The following is a 24,343-nucleotide window of genomic DNA, read 5'->3' as shown; positions in this document are numbered from 1 at the left end:
AGGAATTACGCTTGTATTTCAACCAGTGTATATTACCGACATGAATTATGGCAGTGGTTCTCAAACTTACTAGCTCTGCGGACCCCTTTCCATAAGCAATATTTTCGTAAATTTATCAATGGAATACCGTAATGCGATGGTTAGATTTTGGAGTTAATATTAAGTTAGTAATATTTCTATTAGGCCTAGACCTATATTTTTCAAAATTGAATCAATATTAACTATAGGCTATAATAATCATAATGGTAAGTTAAATATCTATAAGTACTGGTTCGAGAAAAATACATTCCAAAAACTCTCGATTTTTTTGCCCCGAAAATGAAAACACTAAGAAAAAAACAGGAAAACAAAACAATGATCTACTACTGTTAATCATTCTTCGTATAGAACTAACCTTGTAGCTACCGGTACTGAGGAAAAAATACAGTATACTTTTACAAGTTTTCCTACTTGATTAAGAATGATGAAACTGTTTTCGTTTTTTGGTGCGTAAAATGTTTCTTGTCTATATTTAGGCTCAAAGTTAGTTATCTTTTGTCTTCAGTCTGTGGCCGCATTTATTCGGTTTCTTTTATCAGTTTTGATATAGAAAAGATCAGAAAATGCCTTCTCACACAAGTCGTGGAAAACAGCATTAAATGTTTCAAGGCTAGTCCTGAGAGTTCTTTATGTTCCACATGAACTGTAAGCCAAAAAAAAAAAAAAAAAAAAAAAAAAAAAGCTGACATTTACCCTGCAGCTGGCAGCTCTTTCTAATGGTATGCAATTATCTGCCTTCATCACGGAGATTTTTGTTCATATGTGAGTATAAACTCCTGAAATAGGCTATCAGTAACGAATCATAGAACTTTTCCTCGACTCGTTTCGCCACAGTTGCATTTTCTTCATTGAAGCTTGAATTTTTTTCTTCATTTCGAAAACATTAACACTTATACCTTGCAGATCCAAATCAAGTCCGTAAGATAAGACAAAATTTCTGAAAAATCTGCAGCTTCGCATCATCAAAAATCACACAGCTTGTTACTCATTTTGAATTCCTTATTTTTCTTATACAAATTCAAGAGAAAAGCGAATCTCATCATGAAGCTCGAAGAACTACGTCATGATGTTTCCTCTGGAAAGCCATTGTACCTTTGTATGCAAAAAAAAAATGATTATGTTCACTGCCAATAGCTTCACACAAAGCGTGAAAAACACATGAGTTTAATGCCCGTGCTTTAATGAGATTAACGATTTTAAGAACTTCATCTATTGTCTGTTCGATATTACCACTATTTCTTTTATTTCTCTATGAATGAAGCAATGAGTCCACTTAACTTTTCGTGTGATGACTGTAACAAGCGATGAGACTACTCTTGAAACCTGTCATAGTTTGAGCCCCACTTTGGTAAGTCCCAAAGTCCCACACATTTTTTTCCAGTCTGTATATTGTGCACCAGTATGCCTGGGTTAAATCCCAAATCTCTCCGCAGTGCATATGAAGGGAAGGCATATGTCACTGTTGACAGTGATTTGTCCGTCGGATGGGGATGTTAAGCCTGGCGGCCCCCTTGGTACTATTCAACAGGAGTAGGCTAGGCTACATGCCCTTCTCCCTTCCTCAACATCATCATTCTCACCCATTCCGTACACTACACTTACAGGAACACTTAACACATACACTCACCCTAGTACACGACATAACTCTTCACAGAAACACATGCATAACCTTGCCTGCCGAAGTTGTGTGCAATTTGAAAATGAGTCACAGTCCTGCCATCTATCCGCAGTATGCAGAACCTGAATCACGCAAAGTGAAGTAGGTAGGCATTAGACACACACACCATTAGTTATGATAAAATCATTGAGTGCATGAAAATCAGTTGTATGCTGTATAAGCTCTCCTAAAATGTCTTCATGAACAGTAGCGTCTACACCTGTGGAGTAACAGTTAGCACGTCTGGCCACAAAACCAGGTGGCCCGGGTTCGATTCCCGGTCGGGGCAAGTCACCTGGTTGAGGTTTTTTCCGGGGTTTTCCCTCAACCCAATATGAGCAAATGCTGGGTTACTTTCGGTGCTGGACCCCGGACTCATTTCACTGGCATTATCACCTTCATCTCATTCAGACGCTAAATAACCTAAGCTGTTGATAAAGCGTCGTAAAATAACCTAATAAAATAAAAGAAATAAAATGAACAGTAGCCTACACCCATATTCTTAACGAATGAAAGGTTTGATTCATTAGCTAAATTTTTGCTTTTTGTTAACCTATAATGAAAAAATACATGCTTCCTTTTACTTTTGAAATTAATTGGTCTTCATCATTGGTAGACATTTTTTATTCATTCTTTTAGCATGTTTGAGACAGGAACTACAGTTTGGAGCTACAGAGTTTGCGAGAGGAAGAAATACGATAAGGAAAGTATTAAGCACTGCCATGCTGTAATAGTGAGGCAGAATATACATGCTATTAACTGTTCAGAAAAATATTGATCACATCCTGATGGTTATTGACGTTTAGTGACAAGTTCGCACTGCCACAGTAAGTTAAAATTATAGTAGAGTGTAGTGACCACGAGACCTTGAGCCAAGTTTTATCTCTTCCTGCATGTGTGACTAATACCTAACCCCTTACATCACTTCATCACCTGCTTGCAAACACTCCAGTTCCTAACTATGTTGATCTCTTTAGCAGCTGATTCACTAGCAAGCTACACTACTACACATTCTTTTTTTTTTTTTTTTGCAACTGATTAAACCAATTCTTCCCCTATTGTGTAAGGTGTAAGGCTTACCATTTTTAGCAATTAGGAATGACACTTTGAACGAAGTAAGGGTTGCTTTTTCTTTACTGTTTCCTGATACAATTTTTTCGGTCACATTTCTTGTTTGTTCAGCTTCTCTGGCATTCATTAAAAAAAGTACCTACTTACCAGAACAATCCAGATGTCTTGTTTCAAGGTGCCTACGAAGTTAGCAGGTTTCATTCATTTTTTAGGCCAAGAAATAAAAGACAGTTTTAACAATATTTATTTACTTTCAGTTAGCATATGACTCTGTTTGGAGAAATAAATTATTACTGAAACTCCAGAAATTAGGTATCTCCAGCAATATGTTCAGATGGATATCAGAATTCCTTAGTCAAAGATTCATTGCCACTAAATTCAATAACTCACTTTCTACTTACAGACAGACATATCGAGGTCTACCTCAGGGCACTGTCCTCAGCACAACTTTGTTCAATGTTTATATAAATGACTTACCCTCCCTATTAGAGGAATCAAACATAGAAACAGCACTGTTTGCAGATGATATAGTTTTGTGGACTTCTGGATCTTACAGACATAGAGACAAAATTCAAAATTCTGCTCTTAAAGCTCTAAATCAACTACATGAATGAAATACATCAAATTTGATGACACTCAATTTAAGCAAAAGTAACTACCAAATATTTTCATTTGGTAAAAAAGAAAGAGAATTTAATATCCAATACAATGGCCAACACCTTCCTAGGACATATGAATCCAAATATTTTGGAGTTATTTTCGATAGTAAGTTAACATGGAGCAACCATTTGAAATACATTTCTGAAAAAGTTCGTAAAAGATTCTCCCTTCTAAAAAGACTAACAGGAAAGAAATGGGGATGCTCTAGAAATACTTTGAACACTATATACAAAATGTTTATACAGCCAGTGCTGACATACTGCGGAGAAATTTTAAATACTTCACCTTTCATAAACGAAATAGTATATGTTCAAAACCAAGCTCTCAGGCTCGTTACTGGTGGAATCAAAAGAACTGCAATAGATTCTGTGAGATTCCTCACTAATATTAACAGCATCAAAATGACAATAGAAGGAAAAGCACTGATCCAATATGAAAAACTTATCAGATTACCAGGAAACAATTGGCATTCATAAGTCCTCTCTGTAGATTAAAAACTCAAAAAAGTTTCATATCCATGGTTCAAGAAGTAAAATAGAAAATCAATATACCAAATTTAAAAGAAAACTTACAAATCAAATTAAACCCTATAACTCTATTAAATATAGAATATAATCTAAATTTAACAGAAGAAATACTGAAGTCAGAAGTAAACACTGAAATAATGAAACAGTTGTCTTTAGAGACAATTAATATTAGGTACCCTCCACAAAACTGGCTTCATTTATACACCGACGGATCCTTGATCTCCAGAGAACAAGGTGCTGGTGCAGGTGTTACGTGCTGTCTCTTCTCACTTTATAGATCTCTTGGATATGGAACAACAAGTTTTGATGGAGAAATCATTGCAATAAGTGAAAGTCTCAGGAATCTTCTATGCCACATCAATAAATTTAAGAATACAGTTATATTGTAAGACTCCAAAGCAGCTATTCTATCAATAGTCTCTAAACACACACCTTCATCTCAAACAGCAGAAGTAACTAAAATGCTCTTTCAATTAATATCACTCAGTAAAAGAATTGTATTCCAATGGATACCATCCCATTGTGGAATCCTGGGAAATGAGAATGCGAATGCTTTAGCAAAGAAGGGCAGCACTGCTACTTACAGACCTGTTACTAAATCTACATATTACTCTGTGAAAAGATTTATTAAATCTACATACTTAGACTTCAACAAACAAAATTTGATAATACAATCTCAAGGGAAAAATGGAACTCTCTGCATCATAATCCACAGTTAATTCCCGATTTACCACGAAAATCGTCTGTAGCTGCATTTAGATTGGCAACAGGCCATGACTGTTTGGTCAAACACCTGCATAGAATTGGAATATATCAGTCCCCAAAGTGCCCATTGTGCAACTCAAACCAAGAAATGGATTCGGAACACCTCAAAATCTGGACTTCAGTGGCAACTCACGTTTTTGTAATCTTTACATAATGTCAGTAATATTGGGGACAAATGGCGGGTGGGTGGTGAAGTCACTGCCATCTGCTGTAAGGCAGACCACGTGACTCACTTAACAGCTGATCATGAAGGGTGGCATTTCAACCATATGAATTAGTTGGAGTGCATAAAGAGTAGCATATATTTCTCTAAAATGTAGTGTAATTGCATTAATAAAATTTAAAACAATGATTACGAGATACTTTAGATATACCTGACTTGCGAGTTAAGGTGTAATATCATTTTTGGTGTGAAAATTACGTTTATGCAGGCGAAGTTTGTATGTGTAATACCTTCCTCTATTTCGATTAAATATTGCTTCCTTTTATGTGGTTAAGGGCATTTTTGGTGTTATAAATGGTAAATATGTTCAATACTATACATGTGAAAGTGGAAACATTGACTGGCATGTAAATTGTGATTAGGTCTAAGTGCAGCGTTACTGATGTTACTCTTGTATAATCAGACCAATATTGTTTACTGTGTTTGTTTTATTAAATTTAAATGAATGCACCCTTTTTATGTAAGAATAACCTAGATTGTAAATAATATGTTGTTTGATAATATATGATACACAATTTGAACTAAAAATGAAATAGAAATAGCCTATATACGAAAAATAAATGGTACCGCGTAGTTTTTGTTACTGTTACAGTATCTAATCTTTTAATTAAGTGAAATAAAGCATGCTTCATTACAAAATTCTTGCACTTTATTTATGCACGATTCAATAATTTTCAGTTGCATCACACAGATATTTAGATATGTTGAAATTATGTATGTATGTATTTAATGCCCATCCAGGTTGATTCAATATCATTTGGTTTCTGGCAGACCAGTACAAAGTCCCCATAGAGAATTTAAAATTTACAAGTTTTTTACAAACATTTAAATGTTCCCAATTCATAATAGAATTTTCCTTTTTTTTTTTTTTTTAGTAGGTTATTTTACTACGCTTTATTAACATCTTAGGTTATTTATCGTCTGAATGAGATGGAGGTGATAATGCTGGTGAAAGGAGTCAAGGGTCCAGCACCGAAAGTTACCTAGCATTTGCTCATATTGGGTTGAGGAAAACCCCGGAAAAACCTCAACCAGGTAACCTGCCCCGACCGGGAATCGAACCCGGGCCACCTGGTTTCGCAGCCAGATGCGCTGACCATTACTCCACAGGTGTGGTCTTGCTCATTACAAATGACACACTGAGGTGATGGTAAAATACCCAGTTTATATAAATATTCCGCCAGGCAGTTGTGTTCTGTGGCAATCTGTATGGCAGCTACAGTCTCTTTATGGGGGTGATCAGGAAGTATCTCTGACTTGTCAACAAGACCAGCCCATTTCTTGCCATCACTCTTTATTTGAAGATCTAAGAGAAACTCATTCTTAAATGAGCGGTCAACTAATCATTTCAAGTTGTGATACGAAAGTTGGGAGGTTGTCTGTAACAATATTTCAGTCCCCTTTTTTGCTTGGGAGTCCGCAATCTCATTCCCTGAAATACCAACATGCGAAGGTATCCACTGGAGGACAATGACGACTTCTAACACTTTGAGTGAGGCAAGAGATTTTCTGATTGCGACAACTCTTGATGTTACAGGATGAGGGAAAGATGCCATTGCCAAAATGGCAGATTGAGAGTCACAGAGAATGACAACATGACCGTGGAAAGCCAGTCTTCCAAGCAATTGCTTTAAGGCAAGGTTTATGGCCTCCAATTTGCCATCCAAGTGCAACTAATACTGCCCTAGAAGCTAAAGGCTTTACTGTACATTCCAGCCCAGCACATTCCTTGCTCTCGTAGAAAGAGCCATCAGTGAAGATCCGCAGCCATCTGGACTCAGGATACCAGTCATTAAGAGCCTGCAGTGCTATAGCCTTTAGTTCTGGAATGCAAGCATCTGCTTTCGTCAGATTCTCCCCAAGGTCAAGCCTTGTTATAGTGGTTCGTGCATCTAAAGGACACTCTAATAGAGTGAGGTCTTCCTTAATATCAGAAGGGACATAGTTTCTTCTTATTTGATGAACATGTTGAATGAAGCCTTGTTATGTTTTTAGCCGTATAGGGTATAGGGAGATTTTCGTAGCTGATGCAATAGGAGTTTAATGGCATTCGTCTTTACTTTTCATACTGCAGGATGGCTGAACGGCATACCTCCATTGCGAGTGGCAGATTGTCGTAGCAGCTTGTAAAGCTGGGATTGGAGTAGTTTTCACCATACTCGTGATAAGTCTCATGGCCTGATTCTTTACAAGCTCAAGGTCAGAGAAATTCGCAGATATTAGAGTTTCACAACCGTAGAGGATAAGTGGTTTAATGTATATCTTATATGTGGAATATAGAACAGATAAAGAGCAGCCCCACTTCTTTCCAGCCAGGTGTTTAAGTATGTTGAGTCTACTTCTCACTCTTTCTATTACTTCAGAAATATGTTGCTTCCATGTCATTTTGTTGAAATTATAGGTTATGTTTACTGTGCCAGTACTCACCTTATTTCAATTTTCGCAATTATACATTATAATTAAGACTAAAGTTACGTATATAACAACTTGTAAATGCAATTTGTATTTATTCGCTTCTCACGGTACTCCAATTTGAAGTCTGATTAATTTGATATGTTACTAGAGCTAAACTAGCGCTGACGTAGTTCTCTTTGTACTCATACACCTTGCATATACGGATCTGTGACAGGTTAGGTTTGGTTAGTTAGGCTTTTATTATGCCTTGCTTTTATGATCAACTGCAGCTCCACAAAAAATCTCTTATAAATTGAACGATTTTCACGTCCAAAATCACAGGAACCACCTCAGTGCTAGTTCACCTGTTGCTAGTCAGCAATGTATGCAATGGAGGGAGGAAAGGAACTGGCCATCCTATCCCATTATCTCTTGGCTTAGTTGCTTTATGAGTGATGTCTTATTGGCCTTCAGACACTTGACTAAACAACAGCTGTACTACATAGTACAGTATAGTAACTCCACAGCGCTATTACTAGAGCAACTAGATTTACAAAGTTAGTTATCACGTCGAATGTGAATATGTTAGCACAGTTATTCAAATTACAGACCACTGCATTAATATAATATTTAAACGTATTGCTGGAAAATTATTTCAAAGTGAAAGCAACCATTTGTATTGAGAAAACTTCACACAAAGTAGTTATAGACACTGATAAAATTTCCGGAAAAAGATCAAGAATGCTTAATGTACTCGGTTAAAATTAGGAAGGACTTATATAATATAACCTTTTGTGTCTAATGTTAGTGGTCTCCAATGCCCTGTCATTATATAGGTACGTTATGATGTCATATAGAAATTATAGGTTATGTTTACTATATTTCCCTTATATTCCTATATTCGCAATTATACATTATAATTAAGCATAACGTCATGTATGATATCCCTACATTCAATTTGTCTGTATTTTAATACTACAGTTGAGTCCTGGGTTGTATTAAATTGTACCAGCATTTATCTACTACTGGCACCTACCAGATGAAGTAACATACAACTGTACGTACACTAATATCATAGGAGTGGATGGTAAATTTTCTGTCTACAACTAAGGAAGGTAGATGTGCTAAATTAAAATCACAATATAAATTCTTGTTTATTAAACCTCAAAATAGCTTCCATTCTAAACTTGAAATGTTGATGCAAACAGGTTATATTAACTTGTAAAACTCTCTTCACATTAAAATAACACAGTTTTGTAATTATTTCTGCAACAAGAAGTAAACAGAACTTATGGACGCTTTACACTAAATAAAACTTAGCACTGTTATGCAGTAAAGTAATATATTTCACTGAGCTACATAGCTTACACTCAAATAGAAAAGCCCGACTCTTCAAGTGATGTTACACAACTTACATTACAGCCTAGTCTAGATCGAGAAGGTATTGGTGAAGTGCTTTAAGTCCAATTTTTCACGACATCCTCTTTCATTTAAATTCTTAAATTAAAATAAATTGACTTTCACATATTTTCAAGAAAGGTTACCAATACCTACTCTAGCAAATACTGTAAGAGGATCATGAAGTAAAATACACAAATGAGGATTTTTTGGAACTATTTAGGCCTATATTTAAACTTCAAAAATCATTTTTCTCGAAAACAACTTTAATGGAGTTAATGCACTTTTCCCTCTCACCTGCTAATTGTTCGACTGACAGCCTTGAAATATATTTCAAGTTTGTGTCTGTCAGACCTGATCACAGTCATATTTTTTAAACCTGGGAAAAAACTTTTCACATAAGTCGACCAGAACATGGACAACACTTTGGCTGCTTCTCAAAGGGAAGTCTAGTTTGGAGAAAGTACGTTAAAATGCATTAACATTCCGCGCTGAGTAAAATATGTCCTGTTGCTGAGTATTAAATTGTAACTGTGAGAGTGCTAATAAATTGCAAATGTTCAGGAGCATCTTTTGCATTTAGGGAAAATGGCCTCACAAAAACATAGAACATGGGGTCTGGTAATGTCCTCAAATATTTATTTATTTATTTACTTATTTATGTATTTATTTATTTACTCTAGTAGAGTTAAGGCTATTAAGCCTTCTCTTCCACACCACCAGCAATGCAGTACAATTACATAGAAGAAAAATTCTACAGTGCAATTAATCTACTGTAGTAACGAGTGACAGAATGAATGACATAAAAAAAAACAACTGAACGTACAAGTGGAAATTGAAAATAATAAAAATTAGTCTAACATATTAAATGGTGCAAAAAAGAAAAAAAAAACATATACAACAAATAGTATAGATACAAAATAACAGTGACACTCAGCATCATTGTTATTAACCAAGAGACAATAAGCTGTTCTAGTATCCTGGCATAAAGACAAGAGAAAGGGTTAATCTAACAAAACGAAATTATTGTCAAAATACTAAAGATAAAAACTTCAGCATAAATCTAGCAACTTCTCAAAAACGGATTTCGTGAGATAAAACATACCTTTCTAGTTTACTTTTAAACTGTGACAGTGTACGGCAATCCCTGACATCACTAGGTAACAAATTCGAGAGGCGAGCCAATGATACAGTATAGGAGGATGAGTATAGGGAAATACAGCTCTGCAGACATAAATTGTTGTGGTTGTTTGCTAATGCTGAATTTATGATAATGAAGTCATAAATTCTATTGCTCTTCAGTATTTTTCACTCAAGGACGCCAAGTTGATAGTGGCTGGGCAGTGTTGAAGATGATCTTGATTCATTTCCTCTTGAAGTTCACATAAGGGGCAGAGTGGTGAAGGAGATATTCCAATCCTGTGGAGATGTTTGGCCAAGCAGTCGTGGCCTGTAAACAATCTAAAAATTGCAACTGCATTCTTCCTTGGATATCTAGGGATGTTTTGGGTTGAGACAGATTCCCATCTTTTATTTTTGGAAATTTGAAGATAATGATTTGTTATAATTTTGTGATATTGTAAAGTAATCATTCTTTTTGTTGCATAATAGGATAATTGTGTAGCAGGTTTTTTAATAATACCACAGCCCTTTTTGGCAAGATAATCAGCAGCGTCATTGCCAGTCAATCCATTGAACAATTTTTTTCTTTAGGTTATTCAGGAGAAAACAGACGTAAATTATGTTTTTCTTTGTAAATAATAGAACTGTTGATAACAGTTAAAGTAGTAGTAGTAGTGGTAGTGGTAGTAGGTAGTAGCAGCAGCAGCATTTCTCAGAAGATACTATTTTTTTTGCTTTGTGAGTAAGCAATAAAAGTTAGAAAAAAAAAAGTTTCAGTAAAAGCTGCTTCTTTTTACAAGTAGTTTCCAATGATACCTTCAGTGACCCATGTTCTCATTTGAAATTTCGAAGTTGACCACAGGTACCCCTACTTCTGGTTTGTTACACGAAATGGCACTACCACCAATCGATTCTTCACATAGGTTTTGGTTATCAAAATTTTTTTATGAACAATACATATATTCTTTTTTTTCCTTGTGTACTTCTTCTGGCTGATGTTCATGCAATTCGAATCTCATAGTAGGGTCTATGATGTAACCTCCAAGAGAGGGAGGTTTAAATGCACTTATGTCGATTCTTCAATTATTGTCCTCACTGGATATGCCGTGTACTTCTTCATATAATGAATAAGCTTTGTTTCTTAAGGCAGTTACTATTCTAGATCTTACTATATGATGCTGCATATTTCATACAAGTTCACCATGTGAATAGGCCCCCAGGACATGGGCAAGGGTTTCAACCTCCCTGTTTTAACATTGACAGAGGTTACTGCCTGAAGAGTCTGTATACAACATATCTGTAGGAAGGTCATTAGGCAGTTGCAATATTTCTTTCAGCACACCTGCATCCAGTATGAATTTATTAGAAATTTTTTTTTTTGAGGCACTCTGAAATGGATATATTAGACTAGGTAGGACAGATTGAGGTGTTAATGATGTTGTATTTTTGATCCGCTTGTAAGTGTGGTAAAGAAATAAGCAGTTCTTAGTTTAGTCAATGTTGAAAGAGGATCACAGTTAAGCTTGTCATAAAAGTTGACACCTAGATAGCGAATGAAGTCACCCCTTTGCAAACCAGCTACTTCATTTCCAGACGAGATTTGGAAATTTTCTCAAACAGTTGACCCTTTTTAATACATATGCCTTTACACTTTTAATGTTAATATCTAGTCCGGTTTCATGGAATTGTTGAACTGCATGATTGAAGAGTGTTAAAGTGGAATTTTTGTCTTTACCAATGATAACAATATCATCTGTGAAGCCCATTACAGCTAATTGATCTTCAGATGGACTTAAGTTAAATCCATACTGAGTAGTCATGCCGTCTTCACTTAGTTCGTCCAAAATATGGTCAATGCATAGATTGAAAAGAATAGGTGACAAAGGGGAACCTTGTAACACACCTCTGGCTATGGTGATGGGTTTTGTTTTACCATTCTTGGATTGAATCGTGATATTGCCTATCTGTAAGCTGACGACCAGATTTATGAGTTTAGTTGGAATAGGTAATGCATTTAATGTATTTCTTAAGTGGTTATGACCTATGTTATCAAAAGTTTTCCTTATATTAATGAAAATAACAGCCAAATCTTTTGTCTTTGTTTTGGCTTTACATAGAATTGCAGTGTTGATGTGAGTATGAGAGGAGTTGGTGAAACCTCTTTGGTTAGGGTTGAAACTCACGAATTCACAGATACATCGGTCGTGTACATGTTCATTTACTCTTCTGATCACTGAACATATTGTGATAGGCCTCCAGTTTGTTAAATCCATTATATAACCACCTCTGTGGATTAATATGGTTTGGGCTTGTTTAAACTTGGAGGGTACGAAGCCAGTTTTAAATTCATGTAGTGACAGAAGCTATTTCTGTTGCTGTTTTATTTTTAATTACTCTCACAATGATGTGATCAGGGCCATGTGATGTATCTACTGCTATACTCCTTAGGGCTGTCTCAATATCCCCAGTACTTATTGTTTCCATGAACATGTCGTCCATTTCAATTCGTTCATCTACTTTTAGAGTGGAAGAATATTCAGTGTGAACCATACAGTATGATTAGGCTGTTCATGTGTATCAGAAAAGTATTTAAATATAGCTTCAGTTGAAATATTACAATTTTCGGCTTTATAATGTAGGATAGACCTTACTGCTTTCCTCTGTTGGTTGTAATAGAGGTATTGTGTGAGTTGAAACTTATATTTTTCTCTATGTTTCAGTCGATCTCTTTTAGTAGCATGTTCCGGATTTGTGGTATGTTTATATTTCTTTTGGTTATGTGTTAATTTTGTTTTTCCGATCTTGGTAATACTTCCAAGCTGGGTGTTTTGGACCTGGAAGTAAATTGATCGCTGTAGCCAAGAATTCAGGCCATTGGTTGACATTAAGATCGTAGTCTTCATCATTAACATCAAGAATAAATCTATCTTGCCATTGTGTCATTTTCTAGTTAAATTCTATGCACACAGTGCGATTTCCAATATTGTTATGATGAGGGAATGGTGGGTTACAATCCGTATCCTCAAATATTCCAGAACTATGGTTTTGTTTTCCATGATGTGATAGTAAAGTCTGACGGTGTATTTCATGGTGGACTTTGCTTATATGAATTTTTACCCCGTGTTTACTTGAATAGAAACAGCCACAGTGTGGACACTGAGAAGGATCAGAGGCTTTACTTTCCTGTATACTTAGAGAATTATGACAAGTCTCGCTTTCTCACGAAGACTTTCCTTGCTGATCAGTATCTTTAGTAATATAATCAGTGTTGTTAATGGAGTTTTGAGATGACGAATTATGACTTCTAGCTATATGTATGTGAATATCTCTTTTTGTAAAATGTATATTACAAATGGAATTAACAAAAGATGTGGATGTAAATGGATTAACATTAGTTGATTACTTCAAAGCAAAATACCAGCTTGAAAACATTGAGGTGATTGGTCTTCTTATTGGAGCTCGTGGTGTGATTCCCAAGTTCTTTGAAAGCTTCAGGAAGACTTTTGAACTACCACAGACACTTACTACTGACATCATAACTTCAGTTTTGAAACGCTCTTGCCAAATTCTGAGTCATCATATTCACTTGTTTGATTTCTCTTTCTTCACTTTATAATTCAAATATGTTTATTTTAATTTTCTGTCAACAAATTTATGTAAACATTTAATATTTTAAAATTCATGTAGTAGAGTATATTGAGTCCTTCTGGGCATCTCCAATGGGAGGCAGTTAACAATTTATTTCATGACAACATTATAATACTGGTTGCCAATGTAAACAATTCTTTCATGTGGTTATCAGTATTCTATATTGGAGAAAGAAATAAATACGTATATAAAACTTACATTCAAGTGCCACTAACATCATCACATATTTTCATCAACTTATACTTCACATCCGAAATCATAACTAAAACTATGAAATCACAAGAAAATAACGAACTAAATATAGACCTTTGTATTTCCTTTTCCAGTGCTCAGACATTAGGATGTATTAAATGCAAATAAATTACGTTTACTTAACTAAATCCGAGAAGTGTGCAGAATTTTTTTTAAGCTGGCTTTCCCAGAGAAAAAGCTTTTGGAAGGTGTTGATTTCATGTCTATTATTAGATGGTTTTTACCCTGCATGCTCAAATTCAGCATATTGAAGTGACCAGTAAGGTCATCCCAAAAAGTAAGATCTGCAATGCAATTAGGGTCCTGCAAAATTGGTTGTGGGCATCTTTTCATTTTCACAAATTCAGAAATAGAATCTTCCAGTCCAAAAATCATTTCAAAACAAGGCGACACATGTTCTACTTGCCATAGCCACAACTTTACCCCCACCCATGCTTCATTAGAGGTTTCATGAGTGCACTGTGCACTGCACTATTTGAGCAGCCCTGCTTAGATTGCCGGCACCGGAAGGCACAAATCCATACTGCAGATATTCATCACAATCCTGATTTGGTTTTACTGGAACACTTAGAGAAGCAACGCATTCCAACTGCTATGAGTATCACCAAGTTCATCTTCATCCATATTATGATGATGTTTAAGCCAGCATCCATCATAGACAAAACCCCATGATCACATATAACAGATTGATCAGCTTAATGCACTTTCAATATAACAACTTTTATCAATTTCACTATGCTGCCATCTAATGACTGCATAAGAAGTCACATTATAAACTTGCATGGAATTGCATGGAGTAATAGCTTGCAGCAGTACTTCCATCTAGCGGTCATTACCAAATAATTCATTTTCGACAGTGGAGATCCAAATGGTTGTTCTCTTTTATACGAGGGTATGCTGAAAAGTAATGCCTCCAATTTTTTTTTATCACTGTGAATATAGTTAAAAATATTAGTGATAGTACATTGTATTCAGTGAACTTTCTGCTTTCAGTGACATAAGTTTCGTATCTCTGCCAGTAGAGAGCTCTGACTTATAGCCTGAAACATGATGGTGTGTACCAGCACTATGCCGGTGCGTCTGAAGCAGCATGTTGTCATCGAGTTTTTAATAGCAGAAAATGTGCTCCCGATAGACATTCATCGGAGATTGAAGGCTGTTTATAGTGATCAATGTGTCAACATCAGTACTGTGCTCGTACTCATAATGAACCTGGTGACAAAGGACGCAGTGGAAGACCACATACTGCAACTGATGATGCTCATTGGAATTGTGTCATTGAACTCATTATAGTGAATCGTCGCATAACGCAGGAACACTTCTCAATCCAGTGTGACATATCAAGGGAGCGTGTGCAGGCAATAATTGCAGAACTGGGATTTGGAAAATTTGCACACAATGGGTGCCTCAAATGCTCCTTCCTCACATGAAACAGAAGAGATTTGCCAACAATTGTTTCTGCGCTACTAACGGGAAGGCGATGAATTCTTAAAGAAAGCTGGGTACACCACTTCTGTTCCGAAAACAAGAGGTCATCAATGCAGTTCCGCCACAAAGAATCACCTGCACCCAAAAAGTTCAAGGCTGCGCCGTCAGTAGGCAAATTCATGCTTTACAGTCTTTTGGGATATTCAAGGTGTGGTGGATATGGAATTCATGCCTGTATGACCAACAATTCAACAAAAATCCTCTTATTAACAACTCTAATAAGAGGTATATTAATTTCAATTTCATCAAATTCATGATTAGGGGCATGAATAGGATTAGAAATTAATTTATTATCATTTATTCCTCTAATATCAACTAATAAGAATGTATACACAACAGAAGCCTCAATAAAGTATTTTATTGTAAGATATTGTGAAACCCTAAAAAAATTGAAAACACGAATTCGAAGGGTTCGTCCAGATATGGAGCAGCCCCTCCTACAGCATGACAGCGCTTGTCTGCACACCAGTGCAATGACAACAGAACACATTCAGCATCTTGGTTTTGCTGTTGTTGATCAGCCCCCATAGAGTCCTGACCTGGCACTATCAGATTTTCATCTGTTCCCAAAACTTAAAGAACACCTGAGAGGACATCTCTTTGATTCTGACGATGCAGTGCAGACAGGACTGAGGCTGTGGTTTCGTCATCAGAGTGAAACATTCTACATTGACGGTATCAAGAAACTGGTCACCCGTTGGGAGAAATGTATTCATCGACAGGGAGATTATGTGAAAAAATAAAACTACAGGCATGAACAGTAAGGTTGTAGCAAATTACGATTTCTTTTTCATTCAAATAACTACAAAACTTTTCTCATAAAAAATTAGAAGGCATTACTTTTCAGCACGCCCTCGTATGTTGGCATTTCATAATGTGGGAATGGTCCATCTCGTGTGTGTGTGTGTGTGCGTGCACACGTGCTCGCTTGCACAAAACTTATAAGATGTTTGTGGTTATTTGTGATAACACAGAAGGCTGTCATCAACAATAAAACAATTTTGTGACTTGTATCAACAATGGCCAATAAGCTTGTGACACTATTGCCACATAAAAAGTCATTACACTGTTTAATAACATACGTAGTTTGTTGACAACATTGAAAGGAATTTATAAGTTGGACCAACAAAAGCCAGTGTGCTTCTGATATTATTGCTACATAAAAAAATAAAAATCTTTCTGAAGGAAAAAAAAAGTCCCTATTCAGAATATTCGCGAACACCCAGAATGAGTTTCGAGGACTTCTTGGAGGTCTGCAGACTGCACTTTGAGAACCACTGACTTACGTTTTTTTTTTTTTTCAAGAAGTCGGGACATTGGAATTATACCCTATATTATTCCCTGTTGATTTACACGTCCTAATGAGATCGTTTTGTGTTGCAGCTTCTGAATCTCATAACAAAGATGTCATACAATGTCGCGAGACTCAGCACACAACAGATTGAACCATCCAGAATGGAAAAAAGTACGTACATAATATTTCATTAATATTAACTGTTGTAATTATGATTATACCGACAGTGACTGACTGATTAGAGTTGAATGGTATTGTTGAAATTGTTGACATTGTTATATGAGTTCTTTTTTCGTGGTATAAAATCTAATAACTGTTCCATTAAATATAGTTAGTAAATATAATAGGTAGTTACTTGGATGAGTGGGTGGGTGGGTGGACATGGACAGATGGACCGAACAGAGACAGGCAGACTGACTTTAAACATGTTGTTGTTTTCTAATGTCAGGCGTTTGACAATAAAGTCATTTGACCTCTTGCACTCCAATATTTTTCAAAGATATTGTCATAGTCAGCCACTGACGCACAGATTTTGAGGTGTCATGGCCTGTTGCCAATCTAAATGCAGCTACAGATGATTTGCGTGATAAATCGGGAATCAACTGTGGATTATGATGCAGAGAGTTCCATTTTGTCCCTTGAGATTGTGTTATCAAATTTTGTTTGTTGAAGTCTAAGTATGTAGATTTAGGGCCTGTACTACAATCGCCTGTTAAACCTCCAGATACGTATCCTCAAGTTTGGCAATCTGGAAGTTAAATACACTCAGGGACAAAAAAAACCGGACACTTTAATATTTGCTGGTATTTTGCAAAACATTATCTTCTCATACAATATTATGGTAGCCATCTGTTGTTATGGAGACGTGTATACATTTTTGATTGTTTTTTGTTTTATAAACAAGCCATTACAACCAAATATTCCAATTTTGCTTTCGGAGTCTCAGCTATAACAATTTTGTCTCAACCATTTTGTGATTCATTATCGTTATCATTAGTTATTTCTTTATTTTTACATTTTCTGAGTTTAAGTGGGGTTGTAACATTTGTCTTAAAACAAGATTCGACCTGAAGATGTGGCTCGAGCTGTAGCCCTTTACGATGATGGACGCAGTGTACGTTACATTGCAAATGTTATGAATATGGCTAGAAGCACAACCCATGATGCCATAAAACGGTATAGAGAGAACCTAGAATATACCAGAAAACCAGGTTCGGGTCGTCCAAGAGCTACAAATTCAAATGAAGACAGGTATATGGTGTTGAGAGTTCTTAGGGAGCGCAACCTGCCAGCTACTAGTGTAGCCCAACAATTTGTTAACATGCATGGACGCCCAATTTCGGCCAAAACAGTTAGAAGGAGGTTGAAAGCAAGTGGACTGATATCAAGTAGACCTGCAACTGATCCCAGACTTCTCAGGATGCATCGAGTTGAACGACTGCGTTTTGCAAATGATCACAGGGATTGGAGTAATGGACAGTGGAGCTGTGTTCTGTTCACCGATGAGTCCCGTTTCAATCTGTGCTCACCTGATGGACGTGAAAGAGTTTGGAGAAGGAGGGGAGAACGATTTTCACAGTGTTGCATTTCCGAAAATGTGACGTATGGAGGTGGTGGAGTGATGATTTCAGCAGGAGTGTGTACGGATGCTCGTACAGAGTTGGTTTTTGTTGAAAATGGAAGACTAACAGCTGACAGGTATATAAATGAATGTTTGGCTGATCATGTTGTGCCATTTGGCCAATTTGTAGGCGATAATTTTGTTTTAATGCATGGCAATGCACGGCCCATGCGGTCGGAGATTATCTCCAAGAAGTGGCAATCCATGTTCTTCCATGGCCAGCAAGGAGTCCAGACATGAACCGAATTGAACACGTGTGGGACATGCTGGGACGGCGTGTTAAGAATAGACGACTGAGACCAGAATCGTTACAAGAGTTGAGGCGAGCACTTGGCGAGGAATGGGAACTTATTCCTCAAGAAGACATTGCTAACCAAATTGAGAGCATGCCAAGACATATGGATGCAGTTATTCAAGCCAGAGGGGGTAATACCCGTTACTAAAAAGAGTTGTTAATGTTTAAGGCACCATAAAATGAAAAAAACAGTTAGACCAAACGATGCCATAGTTATATGCCCTTTGTAATTTTTTGTAAATTTTCTCATCAGAGGTCTTTTTTTCAAATGTTGTCGTATAAGGTGCTAAATGGAACATTATTTTGTTTAAATGGGTTTTGTTTCATTTTGAAATAATTGGCAACAAAATACAAGCAAATATAGAAGTGTCCGGTTTTTTTGTCCCTGTGTGTATTTTGTTCTGTACTACCAGCGGATTTTAACTGCAGGATTGTTATCCGGAAGATGTAACATTTTTATTATGTTGGCAATGAAGTTACTGAAAATGTAGTGAAATTTATTGCGTTGGTATACATTTCCTCGCGTATTTCATGTTTATGTTCCGTGTTTATATGGTACTATTTATTTTGAGGTTTTATTGTAAGCATTATTATTATAATACTGGAGCTCCAGCCAAGAAAAGAACAGAGTGAAGAACAGAAAATTACACATATGAAGAAACTTTACATGGAGGCAAAAGGTAAGATTGTAAAGGTTATGTTTCTTTTCGAATAGTAATAATTCCTATCATATGATAGTATTTTGGTTTTAATATTAGGCCTAAACAGGAGGGGTACGGATTCCAGCAAAAGTGCGTTTTTCTCCATAATCATTGTTTTATTCATGTATAACTGCAGAAGAAGTGTAGGTGGCAATTATTTTTGTATTATAATTAATATTAGTGTGCTTTTAGTTTGTTGTATACCCTACATTATTAGTGAATATTTCGGTAATTTTTTAGAAATAGTGTACTTCACGGATGTAGGCTTCAAATCCTTGGTCGAAGGCACAATAACTCGTTTAAAAAAGAAAAATTCGCTGATATGGATAATAATGAATAATGTCTTTGACCTGGGATTTTTAACCAACATTAGTAAAGCAAGGTACTGGTATACTGTTTCTAGCAAATTACCTATATTTCAATATGTTAGGCCTACGTATTTTTACTGGTAATAAATGAGCGGATATTTTGTATTAGACCTATAATGCCATTTAGATCACAGATAACATATTTTTTTTTAAAGAACAGCATGAGATAGAGAGACGTTTCCATTAAAATGCAATATCTGTTATTGCTACCAGTTCCACTATAGTGACTCACTGTAATCCACATTCGACAGCTCGTAAAATAACACAGAAGCAGCAGATATTAAGTTTTTTTCCAAAGTTTCTATGTAGAATCATATGTTTGATATTGTACTGACAATCGTCCATTAAAAATTTTTGCCTATTTAGGTATAGAAACTTAGATATGGGAAAAAGGGAAATACAGTATATTGTCTAATGTTGTACGTTGCACATGAAATTAACCTAGTTTTTCCTCCTTTTCAGTAATATAGAATGAAGCATGGGAAGAATATAGTAACATCAGCACAAATATAGGGACTTGAAATATAATATAAATTGTATATAATAATGAAATGGTCACAAGAAATGGACCTGTTATAAAAATTAAACATCATTGTATTATAATATTATGAGGGATTTGAGTGGGAATTTGGAATTTATAAATGTAGGCCTAAAAATAGAAAGTAACTAAACTGAAGAATTTATTTTGAGATTTCTCTGTAATGGGTTTGTAATCAGATTAGATCACATTATGTTAAGTTGTATTTCAATTTTACTGTGAGGATTCTCACTTTGAAACTTGTGAATGATCTCTTGTGTGCAGAAGAACTGAAAAATATCTTTTCATAAGATAAAACAGAAACTGACTATACTCTATTTACAATAGAACTATTTGCTTGGTTTTTCTCTCTCTTTTTTATTGCAGCTTCAGGGCAATTCCATGGTTACAGACTAACATTTGTACAACATTAATAAACTTCTATATTCGTGCTTTGCATCTTAAGCACGTGATTTGCCATGAATTTGATATCAATTGGTAGAAAAGAACTTGCGCTTTCAAATAAGATGTTTACCTGCTGTATTTTAAGTAGTTTACAAATTCTGGATCATCTTAAACATTTAGTTACAGACTAACAGAGAATGGACAAGATTATTCAATGGTTGAAATAAGTAGAAATTTCACTGCATAAAGTATCTTAGGACATGTGTTTTATACTTCACCTTGTAGAGTATATTCAATAGCAAAGGATACCATATCACATTATCAAAATAGATTACCTGTACATAATATATTTACTGTTATATTTGTTACAGACTAACAGATCATGGTTACAGACTAACATTTTTTGTCCACATTGTATTCACCTCAAATAAGTACAACATTTTTATTCAAATAACGATCTAAGTTTGAAGGTTAAAGAGGAAAACAGTTGTATAAAAGAACTTAAGTGAATATTTACAAGTTGTTCATTAAATGTATTAAATAATGCTATCAAAACTAACTAAACAATATGTAGAGTATAGTACCATACATTAATATATTAAATAAACAAACCACTAAAATTACATTAATGTTCTTGAACAAAACACAGATTATACTTTATTCCTCTTTACAAAGAGGGTTTTATTGTTCTTGAAGTCACAGTTACTGATCTTGAGATATCGAGACCTTGTAGATGACATTGGATATGAAGGTTCTGATAGACAGTAGAATATGTTGTCAGAATCAGCGTAAGCAATGTCATTAACTTCCTCAAATTGATTTAGCTCAGGATTCATCTGATGAAGAAATTGGAACTTAATTTTGTCTTCTTCAACAGATATGGTTCGGCCAATAAACCAGTATTGAAATCGTGGCCAATCCACTGCATACCAGTTTTCACATTTGATATGACACACTGGTTCTTTGGAGTTCTCAGTTGGTGTCACTGTTGGATTTACATCATGGAATGCTTCAGTTTTAAAGGCAAACAATGACCCCTCTTCTTCGGAAATTACTGATATTTTTGCAATGAAGGGTTGTTGTGCCCGGATGCAGTGAAGCTTATGTATGTCAGGGAGTTTCTCAATTCCATTCCACAAAATATCGAGGTCTTTTTTCTTGTTTTCAATGTCATTTCTGGAAATAAACAAGATGGTTGTCTTCCCTGATATAGCTCTTGCGCATTCAGAAAAAGATCTGGCATCAATGGGATCAAAACGACCTGCTCGCACACCATCAAATACATTCCGTTTCACTGTACCACCAATTCCATTAACTGCCCCTTTGCCATGAGAAGTGGCAAAGAAGTGCCAGTTAATGGGAACTGGAGCAGTAGTCGCCAAAGATAAAGTGAACCGCTGTTTAAAATGTTGAGCAGCTCCGTCAGAAAAAAATATTAAGGATTCTGACATTTGGAGCAAAACTTTTAAGTTCATCAACAAGTACATTAACAAATTGTGCAACAGCATACTTGTCATGTGTCATATAGTCAGATACAATCACATAACTTTTCACCTTATCTTTGTACCAAAAGCATGCTGTGAACAAAGTTACTTGATCATGCGACCAATGTGCACTTTGCACCTCATTTTGATGGATGATGCTGTAGTTTTCGCTGAAGTCTACCTGGAGGAGAATTTCAGTATCAGAAGCATTGTAAAGAAGCATTCTAAAATAAGTAGACTGCTTTTTCTTCACATAACAATGAAAGAGGTACTTTGGTGACATAACAGTTAATGCTTTAAGTGCATCGTTGACAGTAGAATCTTCAATACAGCGTTTTATCATTTTGCTTTCACTATCTCTTATCCATTGGTGGTACAGTAGTGGTTCAGAAAGTGTGTCTTCATCTGTGGTAGCTAAAAGTGTTTCGACTTTATGTGTACATATGCTGCATTTCCTATTGACACACTCAGAATTTCCAATATCACAGACCATGAAATCCGTAATAGGTAAAAGATCTGGATAGAATTTTTTTAAAGCACTTACAAGCAATGCCATGTTCTCGTGATACATGCAGAGACATGCATTTGTAGGGGGTCTTGCCTATAGGTAAACTAAACTTTGGCCGTAATTCAAAAAACTTGGACTTGCCGACTTTTACAGCATTCTCACCTACATTATCTGCTTGGAAGAGCTCAAAACACTCTCTTATGCTGTAGAGGAGGTAGCGGCGTTGAACTTTGCTTTTAGTACCATCATCATTGGTGACATTTATAAAGTCTTTTCGGCCAGGTGTCATACATGAAATATCATCACGTTGATAAAATTTTATTACATGTTCTTTTGCTTCGTTTGTCAATGCTGGAGTTCCTCTGATGACTTTATTTTTGTCTTCTGCAATTCCAAATGACTTTGCTAACTTCCTAACCACAGTTTTTTCTTTCGAGGACTCTTTGGCAATGCCAGTTTAGCACGACTGACAGCCTTGTACAGTGACAGGTTAGAACCATATGCTGTTTTGCTTGGAGATGAAATTTTTTCTGAATCTCCATTATTAGGCACTTCACTTTGTTTGACTTGGCTTTTTCTTAATGCACGCAATTTTCGCATATTAATGCGTGCTTTCTCACGATCAATAGCTATTTGTTTTTTACTTCTCTTCGACCTTTCTGATGCTTTATGCAATCTATCCTTCACACGAATTTCTTTCTTTTTAACATCACTTAATTTTGCCCTAAATGCTTGTACTTTCTCTTTCGATGTCTTAGCCATGTTACATGACCTAAAAAGGAACATAAAAATTGACTTGTTTCATTTTGCCTTTACTACTGTCTTTTACCCATGGCAAAGTTCATTTTGGATGTTTAGCCTCTGTTAGTCTGTAACCATAATAGATTGGACGATTTTTGGATTTGAAAATTTTTACTGCTATTGCTGTGTAGGTTAGATCCCACATTACAGTCAAAATGTAAATAAGTTCAAGTTGATAATTATTTACTTCACCAGATAAAAAGTAAATAAATTTTGGTTACAGACTAACGCAAGCCATAGGTATGCTTAAATAATTGTAATTTATGATATATAATAATAGCATATTTTACCTCAAAAGTAGTGTTAGAAGCTCAAAAGCAAATAACAGCAGGTATCTACAACAGTGCAGTCATTACCAAACAGGTTTACCAACTTAAAAGCAGTGTTGCAAATGGGGCATTTTGAAATGAGCAAAATACCTTTCAAGACTCATTCTTTAAACTGGTGCTAAAAGTAAGTGACATAACTTGATAATACAAAAATTCATTCTGGAAATAAAAGTGTATTAAATTCTCTTTCATTTCATCTATAAAAATTAAAGATTCAATAAAATCAGAAAATCAACATTTTTGTCCATTTTATCATGGAATTACCCTTTCACTTTCTTATTGTTAAAAATGGGTTTGGATTAATAGCACGTTAGAAAATACAATAATGTTACAGCTGCTGACTTTGAAGTGTCCACCTACATTTATGATAAAGCACATCTCCAGAATTAAGTATCTTAAGAATTAATTCCACTCTTAAAATATTACAGAGTCGACTGGTGCAGCAGATGAAGGTCTTCCACTGTACGGGTGTCTATACTGTGTAATGAATGTAAGTTTTAAGTGAAATTACTGGTTTATTCAGTGTAGGTAGTGTAGGCTAAACTCAGAAAGGTCTGAATATAAGTATATATCCCTCTCTTAAATATTTCAGCTGATAATGGCATAATAACTGATCGAATTACACCCAAGGATGCTTAAAAAAAAAAAAAAAGGAAGAAAAAGCAAGCCTCTGAGGAATGCATTAGCCACAGTGAAAAACCCTTCTCCATCTGTGAACTGTAAGTTTAATGTTGACTTAATTATACTTGAGATGTGAGAATTTCAGTATTATTACA

At 35.6% G+C, this 24,343-nt stretch overlaps 1 protein-coding gene across 6 annotated transcripts in view; it reads left to right on the top strand.

Annotated features, from left to right (window-relative positions):
- The window catches only part of mtSSB (mitochondrial single stranded DNA-binding protein), a 96,528-nt gene that overhangs the window by 2,710 nt on the left and 69,475 nt on the right, over positions 1-24,343 (top strand). For 4 of the 6 annotated variants that reach the window (XM_069826451.1, XM_069826447.1, XM_069826450.1 and 1 more), the window contains exon 2: positions 16,628-16,709. In XM_069826451.1, the coding sequence (XP_069682552.1) occupies positions 16,649-16,709 (61 nt within the window). In that variant the 5' untranslated portion in view covers positions 16,628-16,648. Of the gene's footprint in view, positions 1-16,627; positions 16,710-23,995; positions 24,058-24,159; positions 24,287-24,343 lie in introns of all 6 variants that reach the window. The other 2 variants (XM_069826448.1, XM_069826452.1) reach the window with 1 other exon arrangement.

Source organism: Periplaneta americana, chromosome 5 (genome assembly GCF_040183065.1).
Source record: "Periplaneta americana isolate PAMFEO1 chromosome 5, P.americana_PAMFEO1_priV1, whole genome shotgun sequence".
Taxonomy (NCBI): Eukaryota; Metazoa; Arthropoda; class Insecta; order Blattodea; family Blattidae; genus Periplaneta; species Periplaneta americana.
This window is presented reverse-complemented; position numbering and strand designations above follow the sequence as displayed.